Source organism: Castor canadensis, chromosome 5 (assembly GCF_047511655.1).
Source record: "Castor canadensis chromosome 5, mCasCan1.hap1v2, whole genome shotgun sequence".
Classification (NCBI taxonomy): Eukaryota; Metazoa; Chordata; class Mammalia; order Rodentia; family Castoridae; genus Castor; species Castor canadensis.
The window spans coordinates 172186695-172213267 of record NC_133390.1 but is presented as its reverse complement, the minus strand read 5'-3'; the positions used below and the strand labels follow the sequence as shown (position 1 = coordinate 172213267).

The 26573-nt window shown below is 47.3% G+C and overlaps 1 protein-coding gene across 5 annotated transcripts in view; it reads left to right on the top strand.

Annotated features, from left to right (window-relative positions):
* The window catches only part of Atp9a (ATPase phospholipid transporting 9A (putative)), a 122815-nt gene that overhangs the window by 52878 nt on the left and 43364 nt on the right, over positions 1 to 26573 (top strand). For all 5 annotated transcript variants that reach the window (XM_020175154.2, XM_074074984.1, XM_074074986.1 and 2 more), the window contains 8 exons: positions 627 to 678; positions 3350 to 3444; positions 7354 to 7434; positions 8485 to 8560; positions 13717 to 13793; positions 14395 to 14555; positions 16159 to 16301; positions 17293 to 17405. In XM_020175154.2, the coding sequence (XP_020030743.1) occupies positions 627 to 678; positions 3350 to 3444; positions 7354 to 7434; positions 8485 to 8560; positions 13717 to 13793; positions 14395 to 14555; positions 16159 to 16301; positions 17293 to 17405 (798 nt within the window). The remainder of the gene's footprint in view (positions 1 to 626; positions 679 to 3349; positions 3445 to 7353; positions 7435 to 8484; positions 8561 to 13716; positions 13794 to 14394; positions 14556 to 16158; positions 16302 to 17292; positions 17406 to 26573) is intronic.

Below are 26573 nucleotides of genomic sequence, written 5' to 3'. Positions count from 1 at the left end.
CTAGCTATTTGGGAGGCTGGGGTTGGGAGGAGGACCATGGTTCAAGGCCAACCCAGGCAAATAGGTCAAGAGATCCCCATCTCCAAAATAACCAGAGCAAAATGGACTGGAGTTGTGGCTTAAGCATAGAGCACAGTGCAAAGCCCTGAGCTCAGACTCCTGTCCCACCAAATAAATAAATTATAATTCAACTTAGTTGAATGCTTCCCATTTCTCTCCTTGAAATTTTATTTATTAATTTTTATTTATTTTTTTGCGGTACTTGGGTTTGAATTCAGGGCCTCACACTTGCTAAGCAGGCACTCTACCACTTGAACCAGGCCCCAGTCCCAGAGTGTCCATCTCCAGCGTCCACAGGCAGTCTGGAGAAAGGCCAGCTGTGGGGCTTCCTTCACCTCTGTCCTCTGGCTGGGATTTTAGGAGGTGAGGGTTGGATTTGCCAGAACATGGGTGCTCTTTCCAAGGTGAGATGGTGCATAGGAGTTAGTAAGGCACCAGCAGTGCACAAGGTTTTCAGATTCAAGACAAAGTCAACCCCACATTTGTCTCTGACAAAGGCAGAACGTAACAGAGGGCTGGGCTCTGACTCGAACTGTTCACAGTGTGTCTTCCTTTTCATTCCACAGAACCAGCGGGTCCCTGCGGACATGATCTTCCTGAGGACCTCTGAGAAAAATGGTAACATCTGAGATCAATTTGGGAAATAACCATTAACCTTTCAGTAATTTGGTGAAATAATCGTTTGAAAGTCTTACAGAAGTAGGTATCATTTTGGAGCCATTGGAGGTGAATCAAAAACATCCTTTCGGCAGTAGACTTTTACAATTAAGAGTGGTTTTGGTGTTGGCAGGTCAATAGATTTAGTTCATTAAAACCACAGAGTTATGCTGGGTGCCAGTGGCTCACGCCTATAATCCTAGCAACTCAGGAGGCAGAGATCAGGAGGATCATGGTTTGAAGCCAGCCCAGGCACATAGTTTGAGAGACCCTATTTCGAAAAGACCCATCACAAATAAGGGCTGGTGGAGTAGCTCAAAGTGTAGGTCCTGAGTTCAAGCCCCAGTACAGCAAAAAAAACCCACACAGAGTTACTTGGAGCCCCAGTGACAGAAGTGTGGTGACGTCCCTGGGTTTTAGTTTCCCACTCTGGCTCTGGACTGCACTGGTTTCCTCTTCAGGAGTTGGTGGGAAGAGACAGTGTGTCTAAAAGACGCAAACAGAAATCCTGTCTTTGGAGGTGGCCACAGGAGACATGTTGAGGACACGGGCAGTACAGAAATCAAGGTGGGAAGGAGCCTTTTCTACCCTGTGTTGAGATGGCACCCCCCACTGCACCCACTGACTTCTAGCCCTGGTGTTTGCGGGAGGGGATCCTGGGCTGTTTCTGTTACCTCCCTGGGTGGTTGCCATCCTTCTCGTTTCTATTTATACTGTTCTAAGAAAGCAAGATGTTTTCTTCTTGCCTATCTGGCTCCTCTGGAGATGTTTGGACATCTGAAAACTTTGCATTTCTCTTTTCTTGAGGTTGCAGGGGCCTCTTTTATTATGAGTAAAATTTTTTACTACTAATATGTTAAGTAGTCAGGAGGGGGTAGAGGCTATATGTTAAAGCACTGTCCCTTAAAATGTTTCTCTTCTTTCTTTTTTTTTTAAAAATGTAGCAGTGTCCTTTAAAAAACACCACAGCTTTGTCCTCAAGTCTTCTTGTGTCCTCTTCAGGAAAAGCAGAACTGTGCCTCAGGGCCCCGACACGCTGTCCTGTCTTAAGTGACAAAGACACAATTAAGCATCTTTTGACTTAGTAGTGCTCAGGAGTCTTAATTGTAATGTCAGTGAAGTGAACACATTCCCTACCTTAGAATGAATTATGTGGCTTGTATGTCACACTGAAGTGTATGTCTTGATTGGGTGTGGTGGTGCACATCTGTAATCCCAGCACTCAGGAGGCTGAGAAAGGAGGATTGTGAGTTCAAGGCCAGCCTGGGCTAACAGTGAGACTCTATGTCAAACAAATGAACAAACAAAAAAGAAATACATGTCTGTAAAGCATGCAAGCCAGTACAGCTTGAGTGACCCTTATCCAAAATGCTTTTGAAACTAGAAGTTGTTTGGAATTTGGATTGTTTATATGTTTGCATGTACACAATGAGGTATCTTGGGGTATCACCCAGGTCTAAACACAAAATTAATTTATGTGTCCTACACACCTTATTCACACAGCCTGAAGGTCATTGTGTGCAATATATTTAGTAATTTTGTGCCTGAAACAAAGTTTCATTGTGTGGGATTTTTCACTTGTGAAGTCATGTTGGTGTACAAATAGTTTTGAAATTTATCTTGGTGGGACTAGGGTTTGAACTCAGGGATTTGTACTTGCAAAGCAGGCACACTATCACTTGAGCCATACCTCCAGTCCATTTTGCTCTGGTTATTTTGGAGATGGGGTCTTGAGAACTATTTGCCCAGACTGGCTTTGAACCTTGATCCTCTCAATCTTAGCTTTCCAAGTAGCTAGGATTATAGGTATGAGCTCTGTGGATTTTTGGATTAGCCATGCTCCCCCTGTAGTACCAGCAGACACTGGCACAATTGGTCATTTCCAGGGGTCAGCCCTCTCCTGGGCTTTGCATGGCTCAGCTCTTGAGGCTCTGAAGGGTGAGTGGTTATTTTCTCCTCCTTAACACACAAGGAAAGTGAGATCCACAGAGAACCTGCAACCACTTAGGCATTAAGCCAGTAATGGGCAGAGCCTGGATCTGACTCCAGGTCCTGAGAAAGGGGCTCATGATGTCTCTCCAGGATAGCCTTGGAGGCTGGTCCCCCTGTGCAGCCATCTCCATTACCCCACTGAACTTCTCGGGACTGCCTTTCTCCCCATTTTACAGACTAGCTCAGCAAGGTTAAGAAACCAGCCCAGGATCCCACAGTGAGTGAATGGTAGAGTGAGGATTTTTTTGTGTGTGTGATACTGGGACTTGAACTCAGGGCCTTCATCTTGACCCACTCCACCAGCCCTATTTTTGTGAAGGTTTTTCAAGATAGGGTCTTGTTGAACTATTTGCCTGGGCTGGCTTTGAACCTCCATCCTGTTGATCTCTGCCTCCTGAGTAGCTAGGATTATATGCGTGAGCCACCGGTGTATAGCCTGGAGTGAGGATTTAAACGCTCAGTGTTTTGACCCCCCAGGAGCTTATGGAGGAAGAAAGGAGAAGGAAATTTCTTTCTTTTTTGAGTTGCTGACCATCAAATGGGCTGTTTTTGCAAGGACCAGAACAGGAGCTGCCCAGAGCTGTCAAAGAAAGGATTGTTGAATTCAAGAGACTAGACAGTATCCAATTTCCCTCCCCAGGGTCTTGCTTCTTGCGCACAGATCAGCTGGATGGCGAGACGGACTGGAAGCTGCGGCTCCCCGTGGCCTGCACACAGAGGCTCCCCACGGCTGCTGTGAGTGGTTTTTCCTGCAGAAGTGTACACTGGCAAGAGCAGGTCACAGCGGTGCTCTCCAACTCAGATGCCCTTGGAGACCAGATGAGGGATGTGAAGTGCGAGGTGGGGCTGGAGGGGGACGGCAGGGAATCTGAGCATTTGCCAGTTCCCATTTGCAGGGCCATGCCAAGGGCAGATCTTGTGTGCAGGGAGCGAGTGCTTGAGAGAGAGACTGAAAACCGTGAGACCTTGGTAAGCTGCATGGCAGAACTTGAGCAGGGAGGCCGTAGCTCTACATGGTGTCCCTCTGCTCACACCTCCAAAGGCTTCTCGTCCTCCTGGGTGGCTCCTTCAGCCCACACGAGCTCGGGCTCTGACCTCACGGTGCTCCCTCTCCTCAGCCCACTGGCCTGTTGGTCACCTGTGCATCCACCTCAGATACTCTTGCCTGCCTGAGTCATCCTGGCTGGGCTTTGTGCAGTTTCCTTATTTTCCGATCACTCTTACGTGGTGTTTACACTCCAGTCACCTCTAGGCATTAACCCCACTGGAAGCCACCTTCCCCCCACCCATATGCTCCCAGTACCTAGGGTGGGGGCTCCCATAGGGTGCAGACTGTCTACATGGATGGCCCCCACAGTTGGTCCAAGGTAATTTAAGTGTGGAGACACCAGCTTGCCCCACCAGTGGTCTGAAAGACTGAAGTGGAACCTAGCAGGTTTCCCATGCATAGGTCCGTGTGTCAGTGCTGTCTACTAAACAGCAGCGGGCAGGGGGGTCTGTGTCTCCATGAAGCCAATGCTACAGTGGTCCTGGCCACACATTCCTGATTTTCCATGGATAATAGACTGTGGAATGGCACCTTCATAGCTGTTAATTTTAAACTAGGAACTTAGGAGCATCGAGTTTTTAGCTGCGTTTCCAGAGCCTCTAGAAACCCGGGAGGTGGAGCTAAGGTAGGGGCACACTAGTTTGAGCTCTGCCTGTGTTTTACTCTGTGGTAAGAGGAAGGAACCCTGTCCTGACCATGCTTTGAAGGACTGGTCCAGAGCCTGGGAGCGACGGTGGCAGCATATCCAAGCACACCCTGTGTTTGTTTCTTTGCATTGTTTTGGAAGCACTAGCCAGTTCGAGAAGCACTGCCTTTGCTCCTCGTCCTGCCCAGGGTTGGGCTGGTATTCACAGGTGGGGAACTGGGCTGAAGGGATTCTACTGTAGAACAGCATTTTATTAAATTTTAGATTAAAAGGATTATATGGAAAGATTATCTGAGTGGTACAGGAATATATTCTTGGTCACAAAAGCCAAATTGGAAAGCTATGGAATCAAAGTGGCAAGCCCTGCTCACAGCCTCTACCTCACATCTTACCTTCTTCCCAGAGGGATCATGTAAAGTAGGTGGTGATCTTTCTTAGTGCACATGCAGACTTGTTTGTGGGAGGTGGTTTTACATAAACAGGATCAGGCTGCATGTGTTGGTCCTACAACTTCTTCCTCTCTATACTGGGTGCATTTCTGAGCCTTAGCAACACACAAAGGCCACAGTGCAAACACCTGCTAGCTAGTTATATCTGGAGTGCAGGCCCAGCCAGAGGGGTGGCCTGTGGCCTCCACTCAATTCCAGACTGTATTTGCTGCTGGTTTGATTGGCCCCACCTGCCTGACTGCCTGATTGTTTTTGGAAGACAGCTCAGAAGCCCAGATACTCATGTGAATTACTCAAAAATTTCTTCCTTCCTGGGGCCAGTGGAGTGGCTCAAGTGGTAGAGCGCCTGCCTAGCAAGCATGAGGCCCTGAGTTCAAACCCCAGTACTGCCAAAAAAAAAAAAGTTCTTCCTTCCACTCTCCCTTCCTTCCTTTCATTTTTCTTCCTTCCCTCCCTTCCTGTTTTTCCCCTTCTCTTCTCTGCTTTTCCCTTCCCTTCCCCCTTCCTCCATGCATGGGAGGTTGTGTGCACACAGTTGTGCCCCCTTTCCTCAGGAACATGCTCCCTTGGTGGACGACTGAAGCCACACACAGTACTGGACCTCACATATACTCTGCTTTTTCCTGTGTTGTGCACACCTACCTATGGAGATGTTTCATTATCAGTTAGGCAAGCCAGATGTTCATAACCACTAATAAACAGAACCATTAAACAATATACCATAATAAAAGTTGGATGAATGTGTGCTCTTTTTTCTTTTTTTTCGGTAGTGCTGGGGTTTTTATTTATTTATTTGTTTGTTTATTTGTTCAGTGCTCAGGGCCTTGTGCTCTCTGGGCAGGTACTCTACCATTTGAACCATACCTCCAGCCCTTTTGCTTTTAGCTTGTTTTTAGGTAGGGTTTGCCCCAAACTTTGATCCTCCTACCTCTGCATCCTGAGCAGCTGGGATCAAGATGTGTGCCACCATGCCTGGCCTGTGGCCTCTCTCTCAGAGTCCAAACATACTGATGATTTCGGACTGTGGTTAAGCATGGGTTACTGAAAGGGAAGTTGCAGATTGGGGGACTGCTGCACGCAGGGCATTGTATTAATCCATGGTTAGCTCCTACCCACCTGGGCCCCACTGTATACTTTCTCTGGGGAACTTTGGGTGGTGTATGGCTTCAGTCCCTCTTCCGTCTCTGGACTTTCTGCTTCTGGATTTTGCATCTGCTTACTGTTCTCAACCTTTCCTGCCTCCTGGGCGTCACTCCTGCTCCATTCCTGCCTTCCCTTTGCTGTGCTGCCCGTCACTTTCCTCTTCCTTTCTTCTATTCAGTGAGGATGGCTAGTCCTCCTCTCCGTGCCTGTCTGTGCCTTTGCAGTCTGCTTTGAGATTTCATTGTGCAGAGGTTTCTCTTTTTCTGTATCTCCTAAGTTTTGCTTTTTTAAAAAAAATTGTGGTAACATATATATCATAAAATTTACTGCCTTAACCCTATTTAAGTACATAGTCCAGAGCATTAAATCCATATACTCTGTTCTTCTGCAACCATCACCCCTATCCAGCTCCAGAACTCTTTGTCTCTCCTCCTTCCCTCAGCCGCTGGCAACCATCATTCTGCTTTCTGTCTCTGTGGCTCTGACTATCTGGGGACAGCATGTAAGTGGAGTCATACAGTGTTTGTCTTCTCTGTGACTGATTATTTCACGTAACATAATTTTCCTAAGGTCCATTCTTGTAGCATGTGTCAGAATCACCTCCCCCCACCTTTTAAGGCTGAGCAATACCGCATGAGATATATCCATTGTGTTTGTCCATTCATCCACAATGGACGCTTGGGTCTCTGTACCGGCTGGCCTTTGTGAACAACACATAGGGGGTACAAATATTTCTCCCAGTCCCTGATTTCAGTTCTGTTGAACACACCAGAAATGGAATTGCTGGGCTGTGTAGTATTTCTACGTTTAGTTCTTTGAGGGAGTGTTACACCCTTCTGCACACAGCTGCACCCTTTTACATTCTCACCAAGAGCCCACGTGTGTTCAGCTGCTCTGTTTCCTCACCAGCACTTGTTGTTTTATGCCTGTGTATTTCTACATGGATGTCCTTATTGTTTTTTCAGCCTTTCCTAGGGCTGTGCACACAGTAGGTGTCCAACAACTATTTGTAGAAAGAGCGAGTTCTGTGGGTACGGAGATCTTGTGGACCCAGGCTTAGCTGAGGGGATCTGTTCACTTCGAGGGTATTCACAGCCAGGTAGTGTCACCTGTATCTTGCCAGGTGAATGCAGGTAAACAGATGTTTGCATGTCAGATGCTCTCAGGGTCTTGAGATAATCATGCACAGCAAGTCCCAGACTCACGTACGGGAAGATTTTCCTCTCTTTTCCACCTGCCCTGTACTTTTGAGAGTCTGCTTGGGAAGCACAGTTGCTTTCAAAGAAGAGCGGATGCCTCCTGAAACCTTGCTGACCAGTGGGCTGGCTTTGTTCTAACCCGGGTTCCCTGTTGGACAGGACCTGCTTCAGATCCGAGCACACGTGTATGCTGAAGAGCCAAACATTGACATCCACAACTTCGTGGGAACTTTCAACAGGGTAAGCAAGCCTTCGTAACAGCTCTGTCTCAGCCTGTGGTTGTCATGGGGCCTGTGACCAGCATTGCTGGTCCTCTGGCTGGGCATGCTTTCCTGCCACATGGGGCTGAGCTTTCTCACAGAGACCCTGCCTTGTCAAACCAACCTGAATTTTCTCCCAGCTTCAAAACAGCTTGAGTTACATAGTGGCGAGTGTATTGCATTTAATGTTAGCTCTGCTGTCTAAGATGGTTACTTTCTGTCTTCTCCAATGGGCGGTGTTTTCTTTTGTTCATACAAATCCAGTTTTGCCATTTTTGTCCCCCTTTTTTTTTTTAATTGAAGGAACTCAGGGCCTCATGCTTGCAAGGCAGTCTTCAGCCAGCCCCCATTTTTGGAATATTTAAGCCACTCTCAGACCTTTCAGAATAAAAACTGAATTTGGGTTTAAACTATTTTTAGGCATATGAAATAATTTATTAAACCAAATTAAATTGTCTGGGATCGTTTTCTCTAAGCCATAAACCGGATCAGCAAAGAGCTGGATTGGTTTGTGCCTGCATTTTAGTTCTTCTGGACCAATTCTTAAATTACAAACCAACTTTCACAAGTATTTCTGTGAGAGAGGAAAACTCCAGGGGGAGAGCTGTTGAGTTTAGCCCTCTTCTTGTGGCTGAGTCAGGGGTTTCCAAACTGAGGGACCCCAGTCTCATCAGGTGGAGCCCTTCTTGAGAAGAGCAGGCCAGAGGCAGCCTATGGGTTCTGCCAAAACCACTGTGCATTGCACACACTTTTGGTAAAGGTGATATGTGTGTAGGCTCTGTGTTCTTGTTATCCTTCCCTTAGCAATGCAGGGCAACAACAATTTACCCAGCATTTATGTTGTGTAGGTGTTAGAGTCATCGAGAGATGATAACACACGCACAGGAGAATGTGTGTAGGTGTCTGCAGAAACTGCTGTTTTGTATAAAGGACTTGGTTATTTGGGTATCTTTGCGGGTCCTGGTGCCAGTCCCCTGGGGAAACTGAGAGATGACTGGAGATGATCATGAGGCCGTTTGGTGTTTTCCAGGAAGACAGCGATCCTCCAATCAGTGAGAGCTTGAGCATCGAGAACGCTCTGTGGGCGGGCACCATCATCGCGTCAGGTGAGGCCCTGGGGGATGTGTTACCAGCTGGAGAAGGAAAGGACTCCTTTTGTGATCAGTGTAATATTCATTGTCGGTGGTGTTTCCCCACTGCTCTGGCCCTCCAGGGAATTCAGTTGATGTCTTAAGTGAGCCTGGGATGCTCTCAGACTTACAGAGGCCCCTGTGGCCTGTGGATGTTCTGCACAGTCCATGCTGGGAGAGTCCTTAATTGCCACTTCAGCTGACACTGTGGTCTCCAGCAGGAATAGGGGCATCACAGGTTCTGGCTGGAAGCTGTGTCTGTGCAGACCACTATCTCACAGGGACTTCCTCCTGGAGGTGGAGCAGGAGACAGCTGGACCCGGAAAAGCTAAGCCTCTGTGTGTAAAATGCCCTGTGTCGAGTGTTGGGGGACACTGAGCAGAAGGGAGCCAAGGGCCAAGCGTGGTTTGCAGAGCAGTGTATACAGGTGGTGTGCACCCTGCGTGTTAGGTGCATGGTTTACTTCCTCCTTCTACAGCACCGACAGCAGGAAAGAGTCCACATTTTGTACAAGGGGGACCTGAGGCTTAGAGGTCAGGTAACTTGTTCAGGGCCACAGTGGGTAAATGGCAGAGCTGGGAATGGAACACAGGCACTTCGCTCAGAGCAGACTGGTGGTGCAGCTGTAGAGCTATAGTGACACAATTCTGTTGCCTTGTAATTCCATTGCTGGCAACTTTCTGCCTTTACTTGGTGGACTCAGTTTTTTTCCCCTCTCAATCATGATAATTCCCTTCTTCCCACTCCTTACTCTTTCCTCTCTTGATGCTTCTTTGTGTCTCTGTAGTACAGTGAACCCCAATCAGATGTCTGTGACCAGGAGAGGGGAACAACACACACAGGATACCCATGTGGCCATGCCCAGCCCTGTGCAGTTTCAGTGTTTAGTGAGAATGGGGAGATTCGCTCCCTATGGGGCTCTTTGGTCACCTTTCTTTCCCATGTTGGCTGTGTTTGTGTTGGAATGTGTAACAATCTCAGTGTTCCTGTTGGCTAAAGAAGTGGGAAATGGTCCCAAAGATTCTGCATGGCCATACCAGGGCTCCCTGACCTGGCATGTCTGCCCGGGGGTACAACGGCGTCTCGGTGTACAGTGGCCACTGAGGGTGTGCAGTGACCTCCCAGGTATGCAGTGGCCACCCAGGACTGGCAGCAGCCTGTTCCAGTCCCCATCCCCTGCCTCAAAGCCACCCACATTTATAGAAGAAAGACTATCAAACTGTCAAACTGGTACTTGTCATAGGTTATAATTTTTTTTGTCAGTTTACTGTTTATTTTTTGTTTTTGTCCATTTTTTTTTGTTTATTTGCTTTTTTACCGTATAAAACTTCTCTCTCTCTCTCTCTCTCCTTTTTTTTTTTTTTAGCAGTATTGGGGTTTGGACTCAGGCCGTGTACTTGCTAAGCAGGTACTCTGTCACTTGAGCCACTTTGCCAGCCCTAGAAGTTCTCAATTTTTATAGTCGGCATTTTCATAGAAATGGGATAACTAGGTCAAAGGGATATACATTTCTCTCTCTCTCTCTCTCTCTCTCTCTCCCTCCCTCCCTCTCTCCCTCCCTCCCTCTCCCTCTCCCTCTTTCCCTCCTCTCTCTTTTTTGGTGATGTTGGGGATAAAACTTAGGACCTTGCACATGCTAGAGAAGTGTTCTACCACTAAGCTACCCTCCAGTCCTTTTATGTTTAAATTTATTTTGACGCATCTTGTCCCTAAGTAGCCCAGCCTCAGATTCCTAAGTGCTGGGATTATAGGTGTGTACTTCCATGCCTGGCCCATTCACATTCTTTTTTTTTTTTTTTTTTTCACGGCACTGGAGTTTGAGCTCAGGGGCTCAGGGCTTTGCACTGGCTAGGCTGCACCCTGCTGCTGAAGCACGTCTCTAGCCTTCACACTCTTGATAATCTCTGTGTACCCTCATACCAGCACCAGGTTCTGTCTGACGTTTACATTTTCACCCATGTGGTTGAATTAAATAAATTCAGCATGTTGATTTACTTTTGATAAATAGTGAACTTGAACACCTTCCTTCATGTTGACTATTAAATATGTATAAATTGCTACTTTGCATCCGTGCCTATTTTTCTGTTCGTGTGCTTGTTTTTAAAAAGTTGTTATCTGCAGAACTCTTTATGTCATGAAAACATCGTCCTTGTGTTTGCTTGTTCTTGTTCAGGGAAGCAGTGATCCGACCCTCCCACAGTAGTGCCTGCCGGGCCCAGTGAGTATGAGGAGTGGGGCATCTCCCATGTCCTAATTGGCTTCGGTTTCCCTGGGTTTCACTGAGTAGACATGTAACTGTATTTGGGTTCTGACGCAAACATGGAGTTTCCTTCTGGTGCTCAAGAAACTGTCTGTGTGAGCACTCTCAATTCTGTGACTTCCTTTTGCATTCCCCGTAGAATCCAGCCCCACCTCTTGCTCTTAAAAAGTAAGGAAACTTGTCAGTCGTGTGGAAGGTCTGGCTGCCTCGCAGGCATCCATTTATAAAGGATGTGGTTACCATGGCAATCCATCACATACTGTGAGTTGAGTCATCACTGGGATGGTGAGGGGAGATGGGCTGGAGACGCAGGGCTGGAGACCCACAGAGCCCAGGCTTCTCGCTCTGTTCTCCGATTCTCCGTGAGCTGTGTCCTCTGCACCACACCAGGAGGTAGCAATGTCTGGTTTTACAAACATTCCTGAGCACTCCCTCTCTGGTGCAACACAGATCTTGCAGGTGAGGAATAAAGGGTCACAGAATAACACCAAGTCCAGGCAGGACCACACTGTTTGGAATGCTAATGAGAGTTTGGGGAAATGCCTGACCTCAACCACCTGGCTCACTGGAGAAGCCAGAAGAGGGCTGGCTTGGAGGATCTGAGAGATCCCTTGGTCTGCAGGTGCAGGGAGCCAGAGGAAGGAGGACATTGAGAGCAGAGCAGGACTGGGAAGGGGACAAATAGGAAGGTGTCAGAGTTCAGGGATGGAGAGATTCATTGGGTCAAGAGCTACAAACTGAGCAAGGATCTTAAATGAGTGGGTGGGCCTGGGTAGGACCATGGCGAGCTGAGATTGCGCCCGGCTACAGAGGTGACCAGCATTTAGCACCAACTGGTCATGTCCTGAGCGATGTGGGCCTACTGTCACCAAATCTTCCACTTTTCCAGGAGAAGCCAGAGATCTTGATCTTTTTTATGAAGCTTCTTGAATAATAATAATTATTATTTTGCAATACTGAGTTAGAACTCAGGGCCTTACACTTGCTAGGCAGGCACTTTACCACTTGAGCGACTCCACCAACCCCTTTTGCTTTAATGATTTTTCAGGTAACATCTGGTGTTTTTGCCCAGGACCTGCCTCAGACCACAGTCCTCCTGCCTATAGCCTCCCGAGTGGCTGGGTTGACAGGTGCACACCACCGTGCTCCAGCTTGTTGATTGAGATGCAGGTCTTACTAACTTTTTGCCTACTCTAGCCTCGATCCTCCCAGTCTCTCCCTCCCTAGTAACTGGGATTATAGGCATGAGCCACCTTGGCCAGCAAAGCTTCCTGAATTTAAAAGTTGATAGGCCTGGCCTGGCCTGGCTTGGGTGGTGTGGGGAACGTACCCTTTAGGGCGGCTTTTGCTATCAGGACCCTCTTTCACCCAGGGCATTGTGGGGATTCAAGGAGGTGAGCTGCATGTGCACAGAGTGGGTGGACAGGCTGTGTGTCCACCCCAAGCCCAGCCCAGGCTCAGCTCCTACTGTCTGACCATCTGTTCTGGCACTGGGCTTAAGGGCGGGATGCTCCATTCTCAGGAGCCTGCCATCTGCTAAGGAATGCACAGCTCTCCTGGCTGCCATCTGCTGACCCTCTGGGGTAGGACCTCATTATATAAGAGGACATCACTGGCCTGGCCAAGCCTGTTAAAATCCGGAGGGACTTGGTGTCGCTTCCTCTCGAGGGCTTTTTCTAAAGACAGCTGCAGCACTGCATTGGGGGTTGGGTTTTCCTAATGTGATGCCTTGGAACCGCTTTGCATCTTCTTGTCCCCCTCCAGCAGTGGTGGTCCTGAGAATGAGGGGAGAGGGAAAGAAGGGCAAGAGTTCTTTTTCCAGTGGAGACCTCATTGTTGTGTACCTAGGGTCTTCCATGAGAGTCCTGCGGGGCTTAGTCCCTTCTCAAGGTCAGGTTTCAGCTCAGATGCCCTCCACTCTGGCAGCTTCTCTGACTGCCCAGTGCACACCCTCCCCTCCTCTCCCTTGCTTGCCCCGCCGGTCATTGCTTGGCTTCCGTCTTTGTTGTCTCTTCACTGAATCATGCATTCTCTTGGTACCCCTGGAGGGAGAGGCAGGTATGTTTTGACAGATGTTGCCAAATTCCCGCCCCCCTCCAAAATAGTGCCAATTTACACTTCAGCCACCAGTGTGTTCAGCAGGATCCATTTTCCTGCCCCTGGGCAATTAATCTAATAGGGAAAGAAAAGGTTGATTTTTGCATTTCTTTGATTATTTACTAGGTTGAGCACCTTTTCTAATGTTAAGTATTTCTTCTATGAATTGTTTATTTTTAGAGGGATTGGTGCATTTCTGAGGTGCTGGAGGAGGGAGGAGAAAGAGGGTCTCCAGAAGGAGTTCCCATTTCCGACATGGCCAAGCTAGACCCAGGTGGAAAGCAATCAGACTCACCGGGGAGGAAGTGCTTGTGAAAGTAGGGTGTGTTTCCATAACAATGCATGAAGGCAGGAATGTTCTAGGCACCTCTAGAAACCTCTAAGACTGGTGGCGGCATGGACAAGCCTGCTCCCCCAACTCTTCTGCCACTAGGGGCTACTGGACCCCACAGGCCAGCACTGCCCAGTAGAATTTTGCAGTCATGAGAGCTCTCTGTGACTTGGCTGTCCCATGAGGCAGCCTGCCACTCACCCCACGTAGCTGTTGAACCCTTGCAATGTGGCTGGTGAGAACAGGAGCTGTGACTTCATTGATTTCAAATGAATCTAAGTTCAAGCATCTTCCTGTGGCCAGTGACACCATGCTGCCTTCATGACAGTTTCTCACATGCTCGTGCTGTGGCCGTCACTGGGTCCTCCAGAGCTGGTCACACGCTCTGCTTCCACGCCTGTCTCCCTCCATTAATGTTTTTTGGGTTTGGTTTTCCCATTTCAGGTACTGTTGTAGGTGTCGTTATTTACACTGGCAGAGAACTCCGGAGTGTCATGAATACCTCCAACCCCCGAAGCAAGGTATGTGAGAGGTCACAGTGCACACTGACCCCATGCACGCCGATGGTTGGTGTTGCAGGATGGTTTCCTCTAAAGTCAGCAGTGTGTATGAGTGCTATGTCTTCAGTCTTATCCACCCACCGTTACAACCATCCTGCAACTATGATGTCACTTCTTTCATGTTTTAGCCTATTTTGGGCCACATTTCTATGAAGTTATGGAGTCACTATGTAGGGTGTAGGAGCTGTGCACAGCACAGGTCAATGCAACAGTCACTTGCTTGGGTTTTCAAGTCCGAATCTTCAGTGTTAAGAAAAAGTTGAGCTGGGGCACGGCCCTTGGTAGAGCGCCTGCCTAGTAAGCAGGAGACCTTGAGTTCAAACTCCAGTGGCTGCCAAAAAAAAAGAAAAAAGAATTGAAATCAGGGCCCTTTGAGGTCCCTGGCATTTTGCTGGGAGCTTAGCCCACGGAGCCCCATGTTCATAAATCGAAGCTATAAGAGTGGACATCCCTGACCTCTGCCTGCCATTCTGGGTAGACGTCACGGCGGGAGTGGGGGGGTGGAGAACGAGCTCTCATGCAGGCTTCGGTAGCCCCAGACACTTCTGCACTTTGTCTGCAGATCGGCCTGTTTGATCTGGAAGTGAACTGCCTGACCAAGATCCTCTTTGGCGCATTGGTGGTGGTCTCGCTGGTCATGGTGGCCCTTCAGCACTTTGCTGGCCGCTGGTATCTGCAGATCATTCGCTTCCTCCTGCTGTTTTCCAACATCATTCCCATCAGGTAAGCAGGGAGGTGGTGTTTTCTGCTCTCTGCTCAGTCAAGGATCCTGGTTCTGGCTGGGGAGACACCTGTGGTAGAGTGTTTACTCAGCATAGGTAAGGCCCTAGGTTTGATCCTCACCATCACAGGGAGGGAAAGAAGAAAAGACAGTTTCGAAGCCACGGTAGAGCACTTGCCTGGCCCTGAATTCAGTCCCCAGTACCACAAAAAACAAAACAAAACAAAAAAACACAGAAAGAAAGAAGAAAAATCAGAGCAGTGTGTAACAAAGAACTTTTCACATCACATCAGATTGACTTGTGCCCCATCCTTTCTTAGACTGGCTCTGTTATGTGTTCTAGGTTTAACAAGTCCCTATTGTTGGACACTTGTGTCTACTTTTCCCCTTAATAAATGACTAGTAAATATTTATTAAACTAAATATCATTTTTTCTGAAACTTCCAATGCTTACAATCTCCCTTTTACACTTGATAACATTATCTTCCATTGTCTTGCTGTTCTGCAGGTTAGAAATCATCTTTTTCTAAGGATAGAAAGCAAATGTGAGCAATGCAGGGAGACTGTGCCCTAACCAGCATGTTCTAGGTGATGGTCTCAGGGATAAATAGTCCATTTAATTACCAGAAAAAAATCTAACTGAAATCTCAGACTTTAAAGTTGTGTCTGTAGCATGATGAAAATGAGTGAACTGAATCTTTAGTGACTCAGGGTTAGTCATACAGTGGTAAGTTTATGGGATCAGGAATTAATTTGAAGCTTTCTGTTCATTTTTTTTTTGCAATAAATTTGTATTTGAACGAGTAGCTCATATACAGTGGAGTATTATTCAACCTTAAAAAGGAGGGCACTTCTGACACATCCTACGATGTGGGTCAGCCTTTAGAACACCGTGCTCCTCATGAGTTAAGCCAGACACAAAAGGAGGTGCCCAGAGCAGTGAGGTTCCTAGGAACGTGAGTGGAACCGTGGTGCCAGGGCTGTGGGGACTGAGGGTGGGGTGGGGAGTTACTGTTTAGTAAGGAGATTCAGTTTGGGAGGACAAAGAAAGTCCTGGTGGTGGATGGTAATGACGGTCTTGTAACAGTGTCAATGTACTTAGCACCAAACTATGCATTTAAAATGGCTAAGATGGAGCCAGTCATGATAGCGCATGTCTGTCATCCAGTGCTCACTCCTGCAGGATTGTGAGTTCAAGGCCAGCCTGGGCTATGTGGTGAGCCCTTGTTTCAAAAACAAACAAAATGGCTCAAATGACAAATTTGATGTTATGTATAATTTACCATTTAAACATGAATATCATGTCAAGAATTGAGACCGGTAATTAAAAAGAAACTGGCTGAAACAGGTGTCCTTCCTATGCTTTAAGCAATGCAGGTCCGGGTAGAGCAGCTTCAAGGAGGCCACGCTGTGTTTACCTGGCCCTCTGATGGAGGTGCTGACTCCTGCATCTGTGGCCTCAGCCCTAACAGATGCTCTGTGGGGAGTGAGTCCACCTGCTGTCGTGGCACAAATGTATTTAGGGTTCATGTTGTTTATGGAGAGTCAGATGGGGCCCTGTTAACATGTGTCCTGTTAATTTGTTCTCTCCGGCTTTCTCCCTAGTTTGCGTGTGAACCTGGATATGGGCAAGATTGTGTACAGCTGGGTGATTCGCAGAGATTCCAAAATCCCAGGAACCGTGGTCCGCTCCAGCACGATTCCCGAGCAGCTGGGGAGGATTTCTTACTTACTCACAGACAAGACAGGTGAGGGCTTCCTGGGCCTGCACAGGATTCTGGTGAGCAGAGATTGTGGGCTCTCTCTTTGGAGGTGGGAGAGAGGAATGGTGCTACTGCTCTCCTGTCCTCCCCGGTGGACGAGAAGTGGACGGGTTGGGCATGGCATCAGTCCCTTCTGTAGGACTAGTTATGTGCAAGACACCGTGCTGCATGCTTACTAATAGTCACTCAGCTAATTCCCATGCCAGTCTTGTGAGTTGGGAGGGATTTTAGAGATGAGGAAAGGGGACACAGAGAGGTGATGTGCTTTTATCATAGGTCCAGAATGGCTGAATCTGGCACTGAACCTAGGTGGTCTGGCCACGAGTCCTGATCTCACAAACATACTCTGACACTGCTCCCCATTTCGACATCTGTCAGGCAATGAGCTTATGGTAGCGGGGCAGAGCAAGGGTTGGGGGGTGGGAGAGCTGGGTCTAACCTGCTTCTCCTCCAGTTAGTGGCTGTAGGATAGCAGGGGAAAAGATCCTGGGTGGCTCACCAAATCAGCAAAAACCAGGAGAGGAACCAGGAAAGTTCTGGACATGTCAGCCTCAGGCCCCTGGATGGTCTCTGGAGCTCTCTGCCATTGGGAGTTGACTCTACTTATCTTCCACCCATGTATCTTTCTGCTCAGGGGCCAGTCTTCAGCAACATAGAATCTGGTTGCCCTAATGTATGTCACATGCAATCCTCTTGGCCAATAGAACGGGTCAGGAACTCTGATTGACAGTCCCACTGGGCCACTCTGGAGAATGGATGTAGTTGTGTCCCCATGGCAACTTACAATTCCATTTTCAAAAGGGTGTAGCATTCTTGGTAGAAAAATTCCCTCCCTCCTGTGTGGACTCTAGCAGAGGCAGTACCAAAGCCAGCGGGTGACACAGAATAAACTCCCAGAAGACAGCAAGTATCACTACTGTTAATAGGAACACATGCCTGGGAGCCAGCGTAGTTACTCACCTGTCTTGTATTGTAGGAACTCTGACGCAGAATGAGATGGTTTTCAAACGGCTGCACCTGGGCACTGTGGCCTATGGCCTGGATTCCATGGACGAAGTGCAGAGTCACATATTCAGCGTTTACACCCAGGTAAAGCCTTCTGCTGCAGTAACCCAGACAAGCCCTGAACATTTTTGACTTCTGTGTTGAGATTTAATTCACATTCCCATGCAGTTCACGTGTTTAGGATGTGCAACTTTGGTTTTCAGTATAGTCAAAGAGGAGCAATTTCATGTTCACCACCCCATAGGGAGACCCTGCCCCTTCAATAGCCACTCCATATTTCCCACTTTCCCATCCCTGAGCTCATGGTCACCTCCGTTCACATTTGGACTAACGTCGCAGTCAGAGTTCTGTCTTCCTCCTCTCCAGGGCCGTCTGCCCTCCTGAAGAGCATATGGACATTGGGGAAACCCCAACAGAAAATTACCAGAAAATTATCAGTAACTGGTGCTGGGATCTCTGAGGACCTGAATGGGATTTGTTTCAAGTGTATGAGCATCTTTGCTTTTCCTTCTCCCTGCCTCTTAGCCAGAGCTCCCATCATGGGTGGTCTCCTTGTGGTGATCATGACATTAACAAATTAGTTTCTCATCTGCATTCAAGTTGGCAATGGTGACAAAGAAATTTGTTTATCAGATACTTACAACTAACCTGCTCACACCTTTTTTGCCCCTTACAAAATTTTTCAAAACCAGTCACTTTTTTCAGAGAAAGCTATTATTGGTAAATGTCATAATATTCCTACAAAGTTGGACCTGTAGGTCCTCAAGTCACCTGACACTACCCAGAAGAATTGCTGGTGGTGTTTTGGAACAAAACAGGAGAAAGACAAAAGACATTTATTTGAGTTTAACACCCTAGAATTCTGATTCATTGAGACCGGGCAGGACCTAGGCTTCTGTGTTTTATTTTTTAAAAATTATTTTTTGGTGGGACTGGAGTTTGAACTTACGACTTCACACTTGCAAAGCAGGTGCTGTACCCCAAGTCATGCTTCCAGCCTATTTTGCTCTGGATATTTTGGAGATGGGGTTTTGTGAACTGTTTGCTATGGCTGGCCTCTAACTGTGATATTCCCAATCTCAGCCTCTCAAGTAGCTAGGATTATAGGTGTGAGCCACCGTAGCCCAGTGAGCTTCTGTGTTTTGTTTATTTACTTATTGTGGTATTGGGGTTTGAACTCAAGGCCTACACCTTGAGCCTCTCCACCAGCCCTGAGTCTTTTTGAGATAGGGTCTTATGAACTATTTGCCCAGGCTGGCTTTGAACCACAGTCCTCCTGATCTGCCTCCTGAGTAGCTAGAACTGTAGGCATAGAACCACTGGTGCCTGGCGCTTCTGTGTTTTAAAAGTAAAACAGACAAAACAACAAAGTCCCTGGTAATTGTAAAGCACACCCAGAGCAGAGATTGACATTAGAACAGCATTAGACAAGTGGTACTTGTTCAGAGAAAAACAGAATATTTCTTAAATTTGTCAAACTAGAAAATGATTCCGTAGTCAGAAGGCCAGTTAAAAATAGAGGAGGGCTGGGGGTGTGGCTCAACTGCCTACCAAGCACAAAGTTCCGGGTTCAATTCACAGTATCACCAAAAAAACCTTAAAAATGCAGAGGAAATAGCCCTGTACAAAGGCTAAAGGCAAAATCCCGAATCCTGTGTGAGGCAGTTATAACTGGCAATTTACGTTTGAATTTCCAGGCCTCCTTAAACACAGCAGCTTAGGGAGGTGTGGAGGTGAGTGTGGATTCATGTCCTCACCCATAGCCGGCATGAATCTTGTAATTCCTCTAGGCTCCATGGGGCGGCAGTGTGGCTGGTCTTCACGTGGATCTGGGGACCTTTTTCAAAGGTGTTCTTTAAGGCTATTAAAAAACAACTAGGTTTATCACTACACAGGGAGGACAAGCCACACAGACCCCATGTCCTTACCCTTTCTCTGTCTGACTGTCTTCCTGTATGTGGCGATTTGGTCTTGATATCTGCTGAGCTTAGTCATAGGTCCTGGTGGCCCCCTTTCCCCAGCCCTGAGACACTGAAGGCTCCATCTCTCTTGAACACTGACCTACAGTTTTGGGTCATGTCCACCTTCATGATGGGGATTGCTGCTGTGGCTTCTACGGACAGTGGCTTCAGGCTACTACATGTGCTCCCTGTCCCTGACCTGCTCTTCTAGACATTCTCGTCTGGGGATATACCACCCCACTGCTCACCCAAGGGTTTAGGGAACCTCCCCACTTTCTCCATTTTTTCCTGCCTCCAGTCACTGCCTGTTCTGTGGGCTTTGTCTTCACTCAGTGGGGGCCTAGGCCTCCTGAATGCATTCTTCCTGTTTCTCTCCTTGCTCTCCTCAGTAGCACAGAGGACTCTGGGGCTGTCTGCCAGCCCATGGCTCAGCCTCTCCTGCCCTCTCCAGTGATTGTGGCAGTGTGCTCTGTCCTTTGTGTCTCAAGAGTAGACCTTTCCCTCTGTGTTGCCAACCCCAGGTGCTGCCCAGGCTTCTTCAGAAGCTCTGTTGCTTGCTTGGGATGAATGGTGAGCTTATCAACACCTGGCTAATTGTCTGGTTCCCAGGGCAGGGCGCTGACATAATGGTGATTATCTTAGCTTCATAGGCGGTGTGGACCCTGCCAAGACACATCCTGGCTCTGGGTGGTGTTTTTAAGAGCTTGTGGTATTGACAGAGCCATCCTGTTTCAGGATATTTGCCTGTTTCAGCTTTTATGGTTCATTTTTGGCTTAGCATAGATAATACTCTTTGAAAAGTGTTAAAAGTCAGACGTTTCTCGCCATGAACTCTACGCCATGCTCCCTCCTTAGCGGAAGCTCATAAATGATTTGTCGTCCTGGTTTTGAGTCTAAAACAGCTCCGGGTTGTGGGGGTTCAGTCTGCTGGAGCTGGGTGGGTTGACTGCACCTCACAGAGGTCAAACGAGTCTTCCTCTCAGATGTCACTACTAGGCTTTCACAATAAGACACATGAGGACTTTCCCACTTCTTCTAAAGCAGTTTTATTGAGGTATAATTTACACACAAAACGCCAAATTCAGTGATGCTTAGTAAATTCACAAAACTGTTGCACTGTCACAACCAGCCAGTCCTGGATGTGCTCGTTACACTTGTTCCCTGATCTTTAGAATCCTGACCTCAGCAGTGGGATTTTATGATAGTCTTTCTTAAAGTAAGGGCATTTTCAACCTCAGTCTGATCACCTGGACCAGTCAGAAGCCCTGGGAGTTATACCCAGACCTGCAGGGTTTTCTTTTCCTTTCTTTTCTTTTTTTTTTGGTACTGGGAATGGAATCCAGGCTTTCTGCACACTAGACAAACTCTGTACCACTGAGCTACATCCCCAGCCCTTGGTTATTTGAGACAGGGTCTCACTGTGTAGCCCAGGTTGGCCTCAAACTCAAGGTCCTCCTGTCTCCATCTCCAAGTGCTGGGATTACAGGTGTGAACCCCCATGCTGGCTCTGACCTGCAGTTTTAACAGGTGAACCAGGGGATTCCAAAGTACAGAACAGGTGCTATGAGCACAGTTGCTGTGAAGCCAGGCTCACAATTGCTTTTCAGAACACATCCTTCCGTGGGTCCAGTGTGTGAACCCTGAGGCAGAGTTTGCAAGATGGCCCACAAGGGCACCGGAAGACAAGATGCATTTCCTTCCCACCTCTGAGAGTCCTGCAAAACGGACATCTGACTACTAGCGCTGAGGTTGACCCAGGCTGTGTATCTCAGACAGGCACTTGTCAGGCCAGGTCCCAAAGAGTCTGGCAGAAGGGTGGAATTCTGTGTATTGTTTATTTTCACTGTGTCAAAGTGCAGGTTGAAGTTTATGGGCGTTCAGGTGACTGGTTTAAAGGATGTTATTTAAACGAATCTCATGAAGACAGCAGGTAGTGTTCAAGGATTCCAGAAAAAAAAAAAAAAGATTATTAATACTAGGCCAAGCAAACAAGGAAAGAGCCATGCTTTGGGAGATAGAGCCCTAACAACTGAGGAGATGACTGGCTTATTTACTTACTTATTGCTACCCATTTAAACAATGGAGATAGAGTTAAAAATCTATAGCACCCACCCTTTGAAAAGTATATATCGCTACTGTCTAACTTGAGGTCATTTGTATCACCCCAAAAGAAACCTCACATCATGGAGACCCTAAAGTCTCTTTCTTCATTCCCCTCGCTACTGGCAGCCACCAGTCTTCTTTCTGTCTCTGTGGAAGCAAATACTATGTCACCATTTGTGACTGGCCTCTTTCAGTTGGCAAATATTTTCAGGGTTCTTCAGGTTTATAGTGTGTATTGGGATTTCTCTTTATGGCTGGAGGGCAGATAGGATGATTTTTTTTCTTTTTCTTTTTTTTGAAATAGGGTCTGGCCAGGTAATCCAGGCTGGCTTCAAACTTGCAGTGTTCTTGCCTTAGCCTCCCAAGTGCTGGAATTACAGGCATGTACCACCATACCTGGCTTACATATGATTTGAAATTTAAATTTATGTCTATAGTTTTGTAGTGCCTAGTACCGAGTGTGTGTCATTCTGAGATTTTAGCCAATTATGAGAGAAACTGATTTTCATTTTTATCAAATCATTTTAGAATTCCATTTTTTGTTAGTATATAATGCACAGTAAGTGGTATGATGCAGTGTTGGTACAAGATAAATACACAGATACAGAGGAATACTCAAAAAGTTTTTCCCAATGTGTTATGTGATGAAATTATTTCAAGACAATCAGTGTATATTACTTAGAGTTTGTAATGTATTCTTTGGGGAACAGCACTGGGGTTTGAACTTATGACTTCACACTTGCAAAGCAGACATTCTACTGCTTGAGCCACTCCTGCAGTCCATTTTGCTCTGCCTATTTTTGATTTGTTTTGGAGATGGGGTCTCGAGAACTACTTGCCCAGGCTCGATCCTCCCAATCTCAGCCTCCTAAGTAGCTAGGATTATATAGGCATGGATCACCTGTTCCCAGAAAGAAGACATTTTTTTCCTGTGCTGATATTTGAACTCAGGTCCTCATATTTGCTAGGCTTACGAGGCAGGCGCTCTATCACTTGAGCCACTCCACTGGCACCATGATTTTCTCATAATTCTTTTTAACTAGAGTTGAGCAGCAGAATTGCATGTCAGGTTTTTTTTTTTTTTTTTTTTTTTTTTTAATAGATACATACACATGCTTGGGCCTACTGCATTCTTTGGGTATGGGCTCACGCATATGTAGTTTAAAAACTTTTGTTATTCTGAGAAGTATCTGGTTGAGAACCACAGAGAATAACACTACCCAACTCCCTTCTTCGGCTCATTTTTAATGGTTTTATAACTGGGGAAGGGAAAGTCAGGAACTCTTCTAACAAATTGAATGAGCTGTCTCCAAAATTGGTCATCAAGGTAAATCATATCTTCATGCAGTCTTTTAAAACCTCTAATGCACAACTTAATCCACGAGGAGCATAATACTGATAACTTAAAGGCAGGCAGGCAGGATCCAACTGTGTGTGAGCTCCAGGGGCCTCCCTCGTGTGCCCTGGTCCTGACCCTGGACCTTGTTGAGGGTTTGGTGTCAGGATTCTCACTGTTGGCATGTCGGCGTGTTGGCCTGGGCTGTTCTTTGTCATGAGGGCCTATCCTGTGCCTTGTAGGATGTTCACTGGTTTCCCAGGCCTCTGCCATCTGCACCTGAGCACCAGGCTCTTGCAGCCAAAGGTATCTGCATGTGTTACCGAATGAGAGCCAAACATCCAAGTTGAGCATCTTTGTGCTATATGCATGAATTGAAATTTGTTGTCTTTACCATACTCCCTGCTGTCACTACTAAATAGCCTGTAATGTGGTTGGTGGCCTGTGAAGTTAGTGAGTCATCAGCTTTGAGCTTTTGGTGGGGGATGGGCTGTCATAAGAGGAATTTCTTGTCTTCAGTAGTGCCTCTACCAACTGGAAGCCCTTTCATGATGTCTGTTAATATTATGACTGTCCACACATACCATTTAGAAGGAAAATTGAGTCTCTTAGTTTTTTTGTTTTTTTTTTTTTTTTTTTGGTGGTACTGGAGTTTGAACTCAGGGCCTCTTGCTTGCTAAGCAGGAGCTCTACCACTTGAGCCACTCTACCAGTCCAGAAAATTGATTCTCAATGACTCAACATTTAACTTGCATATTAATCCTTCCCGTAACACAGCCTGGGGTTCTTGTCGGGAAGTGGCCCTGCCATGGGTCACTAATGAGAAATGGAAGCCTATCTTTTAGAGTCTGGGGGGTCTCATCTGGTGCTGGAGAATCCACTCTGCAGCATTCCATGGTGTGAAGTGCCCAGAGTGGCAAGGCTGTCCTTTGCACGTGGCTATCCTCATTTCCCTCCCCGCACCCACTTGCTTGGTTGATGGCATCCCGACTTAACTCACGCAGTGCTCCTCTGCCTCCTCCCTCCATCCCAGGGCCATGAGTGACCTCCAGGGCAAAAAGAGCCATGGCGTGCCTCTGCAGACACATCTGTTTTTGTTTTCCCCTGGTATTTTTTAAGTAGGAAGAAATGCGTGTAGGTTAAAGGCCTGTGGTGGGAGGTTGGCGATACACCATGTGGTGGGAGCCCTTCCGTATGGAGAGTGTGTGGCTGGGTGTTCCAAGGTGCCTTCAGCCTCTGCGCAGTATCGGAACCATCCCCCTGTGCTCAGATTACTACTACGGCTGTGAGTCAGCTGTAGTGTTGACAATTAAAAGACACTTTCAGCACCCAGTTGTTCCTTCTCCTTCCTGAACTACCTCAATGGGAAAGTGGAGTAGACATTAATTTAACAGGAAAGTAAAGGAATTGTGGTGACATTAAAGCCATTGCCAGCAATCATCCCTGCCTCTGACTTGCTGCCTGTCATTTGAAAGTGAGGCTTTTGGGAAAGTCTAACTGTCTGTGGTTCTCTCTTTGCTGTGCTTGGCAGTTAGCTCACCAGTTTGGCCCCCGGTTGAAATAGTAGCCGAAGAACTGGCTTTCATGGACATGGTGTCCCATCGTGTGCATATCCAGGGCTGGTGCAGGGAGCCCTCAGCCCAGCTTGCCCTCCAGCCCGCTGCTCTGCAAACTCACCTTTAGTTGTTTTGCCAAAGTCTCGTCATGGCCTCTGATCTTAAACAATGATGTGACCCATGTGGGTGAATGTGGGTGTAACTTCGTGACATAAATCCCAGACCGGTACAAAAGGAGTCTTGGTTTTGTCTTCTCTGCAAGCTGCTGTATAATTTTAAACTGAAATTCTTCATAATTAAAAGCACTTGTCAAATAACGATTCATTTAAGCCAGAGTTCTGATTCTTTAATTATTGTTACCATGCAGTGCCCTTTGGCCTGGAAGTGAAACTCGTGTGCTCTTGACACCAGAGGTTAACAGAGCAGGAAGCCAGAGCACTGCGTCCCCACGGTGACCAGAACGATTTAGTAATTGTCTAATTACCTGAGGGGCCTAATGCCACTACTAAAAATAGTATTGAAAAAATGAAATGAAAGTCATTTTCTTGTTTCTCGTAGCCCATCTGTTCTCTATTTGAGGCAGGCATGCATCATGGGCATGACTGCCATTCATCTTGTATGGTCCCGTGGCTTCTCTTCTGCTGGAAGAGTGTGTTCTTAACGGAGTGCAGAGCCCGTAACTCCACAGCCGTTTCCAGCTTCCAAGATTCTAACTGTTGCAGGCGATCCTTTGTCTAAAACAGTGATTTAAAATCTGGAACTGACCTTGGGCAATTTAATATTTATTTCTTCTTGGAAATGGAAATAAGTTCATGCCAATGGAGAACTCCCGTGGTCACCTCAGGAACGTTAAGTTTTTAATTTGTTCACTTATTCAGCATGCCAGGCTTTGCCCTGGGTACTGGGAACACGGGCAAAGGACTCACACAGAGAAGCTCCTGTCTAATGGGAGGGAAGGCCACCAGGTGAACCAGCCAGTTTTAGGCAGGGAAGACAAGGCACAGGGTGATGTGCACGCATGACTGGCAAGGGGGCAAGTGGAGCAGCATGGAGTGAGGGGGGATCCTAGAGCCCCTCTTGGATGAAGTAACCTTCAAATTCAGACTTGAGCTGAGCAAGCCAGCTCTGTAGAGGTCTGAGGGATGGGGTTCCAGGCAGAGGACGCAGTGGGTACAAAGGCTCTGGAGGCTGGAAGAAGCGAGGACAGAATGAACGAGAGAGGAGAGACGTGGGGGAAGCTGGGGAGGTGGATGTCTCTGATCTGGTGGGCTCTGTGAGCTAATGGATGACACCTCCTGGATTTCACTGAATACTGAGCTGTAGACTGGTAACAAGTAGTTTTTTTCCCTCTTGTGGTCTTAATTTTTTTTTTCCTTATGCTCTGGATCGACCCCAGGGCTTTGCACAGGCAAAGCAGGTGCTTTTACCACTGTGCTATACCTCTAGCCTCTTAAATTTTATTATTATTATTATTATATTCAAAAGCAATGGAACCCTTTCCTCAAAGGCAGGCCTGGACAGCACTTGATATGTGATGTGGGTCAGAAATAGCTGCTCACTGCCCTCCACACCTCCTGGTGCTCAGTGGCCTCTCAGGAGTCCTGGGTCTTGGTGTGGAGCCAGGGTTGAGACATAGCCCTTGAGCCCACTTTGATCATCTTCAGGAAGCCGAGTCTTGGGGAGCCTCCAAGAGCAAAGCTCAGGGGCTGGCCCAGTGGTATATGCCTTTAATTCCAGCCTACAGTTCCAGCTCTTCAGGAGGCATAGGTAGGAGCATCTTGGTTCAAGGCCAGGGTAGGCAAAAATGTGATGTCTTATATGAAAACTAAAGCAAAAAAACTGGGGGGGAAGGGAGAGGGCGGGCTCAAGTAGTAGAACACCTGCCTAGTAAGCACGAGGCCCTGAATTCAAACCTAGTACTGCCCAAATTAAATAATGACTGTAAGGCTCAAAGTTTCTGATCCCCAGTGTGTTTGTCACCATGTTGCTTGAAACCATTTTCCCCAAGACCTAGCCCATTTTCTGGCTCTTCTGAGGCTCAGTTGTGTGTGAGGAGCATGAAGGAAGGGATGGGGGAGTGCTGGGTACACACAGAGTTGCTTCTCAGGCAAGGACCAGTGTCTGATTTTTGCCAGGGCACAGATGGAGCAGAGTTAAAATTACTCTTGAAGCAGTGCTCAGGTGTCGGTGGCCCCTGGATGGATTGTTCCATAAGTTCCTCCTGTCCAGCTGTCTTCTGTTCATTAATGACACACCTTGCCAGATTCCATAGGGCAGTGGTTGAAGTGATTACTTT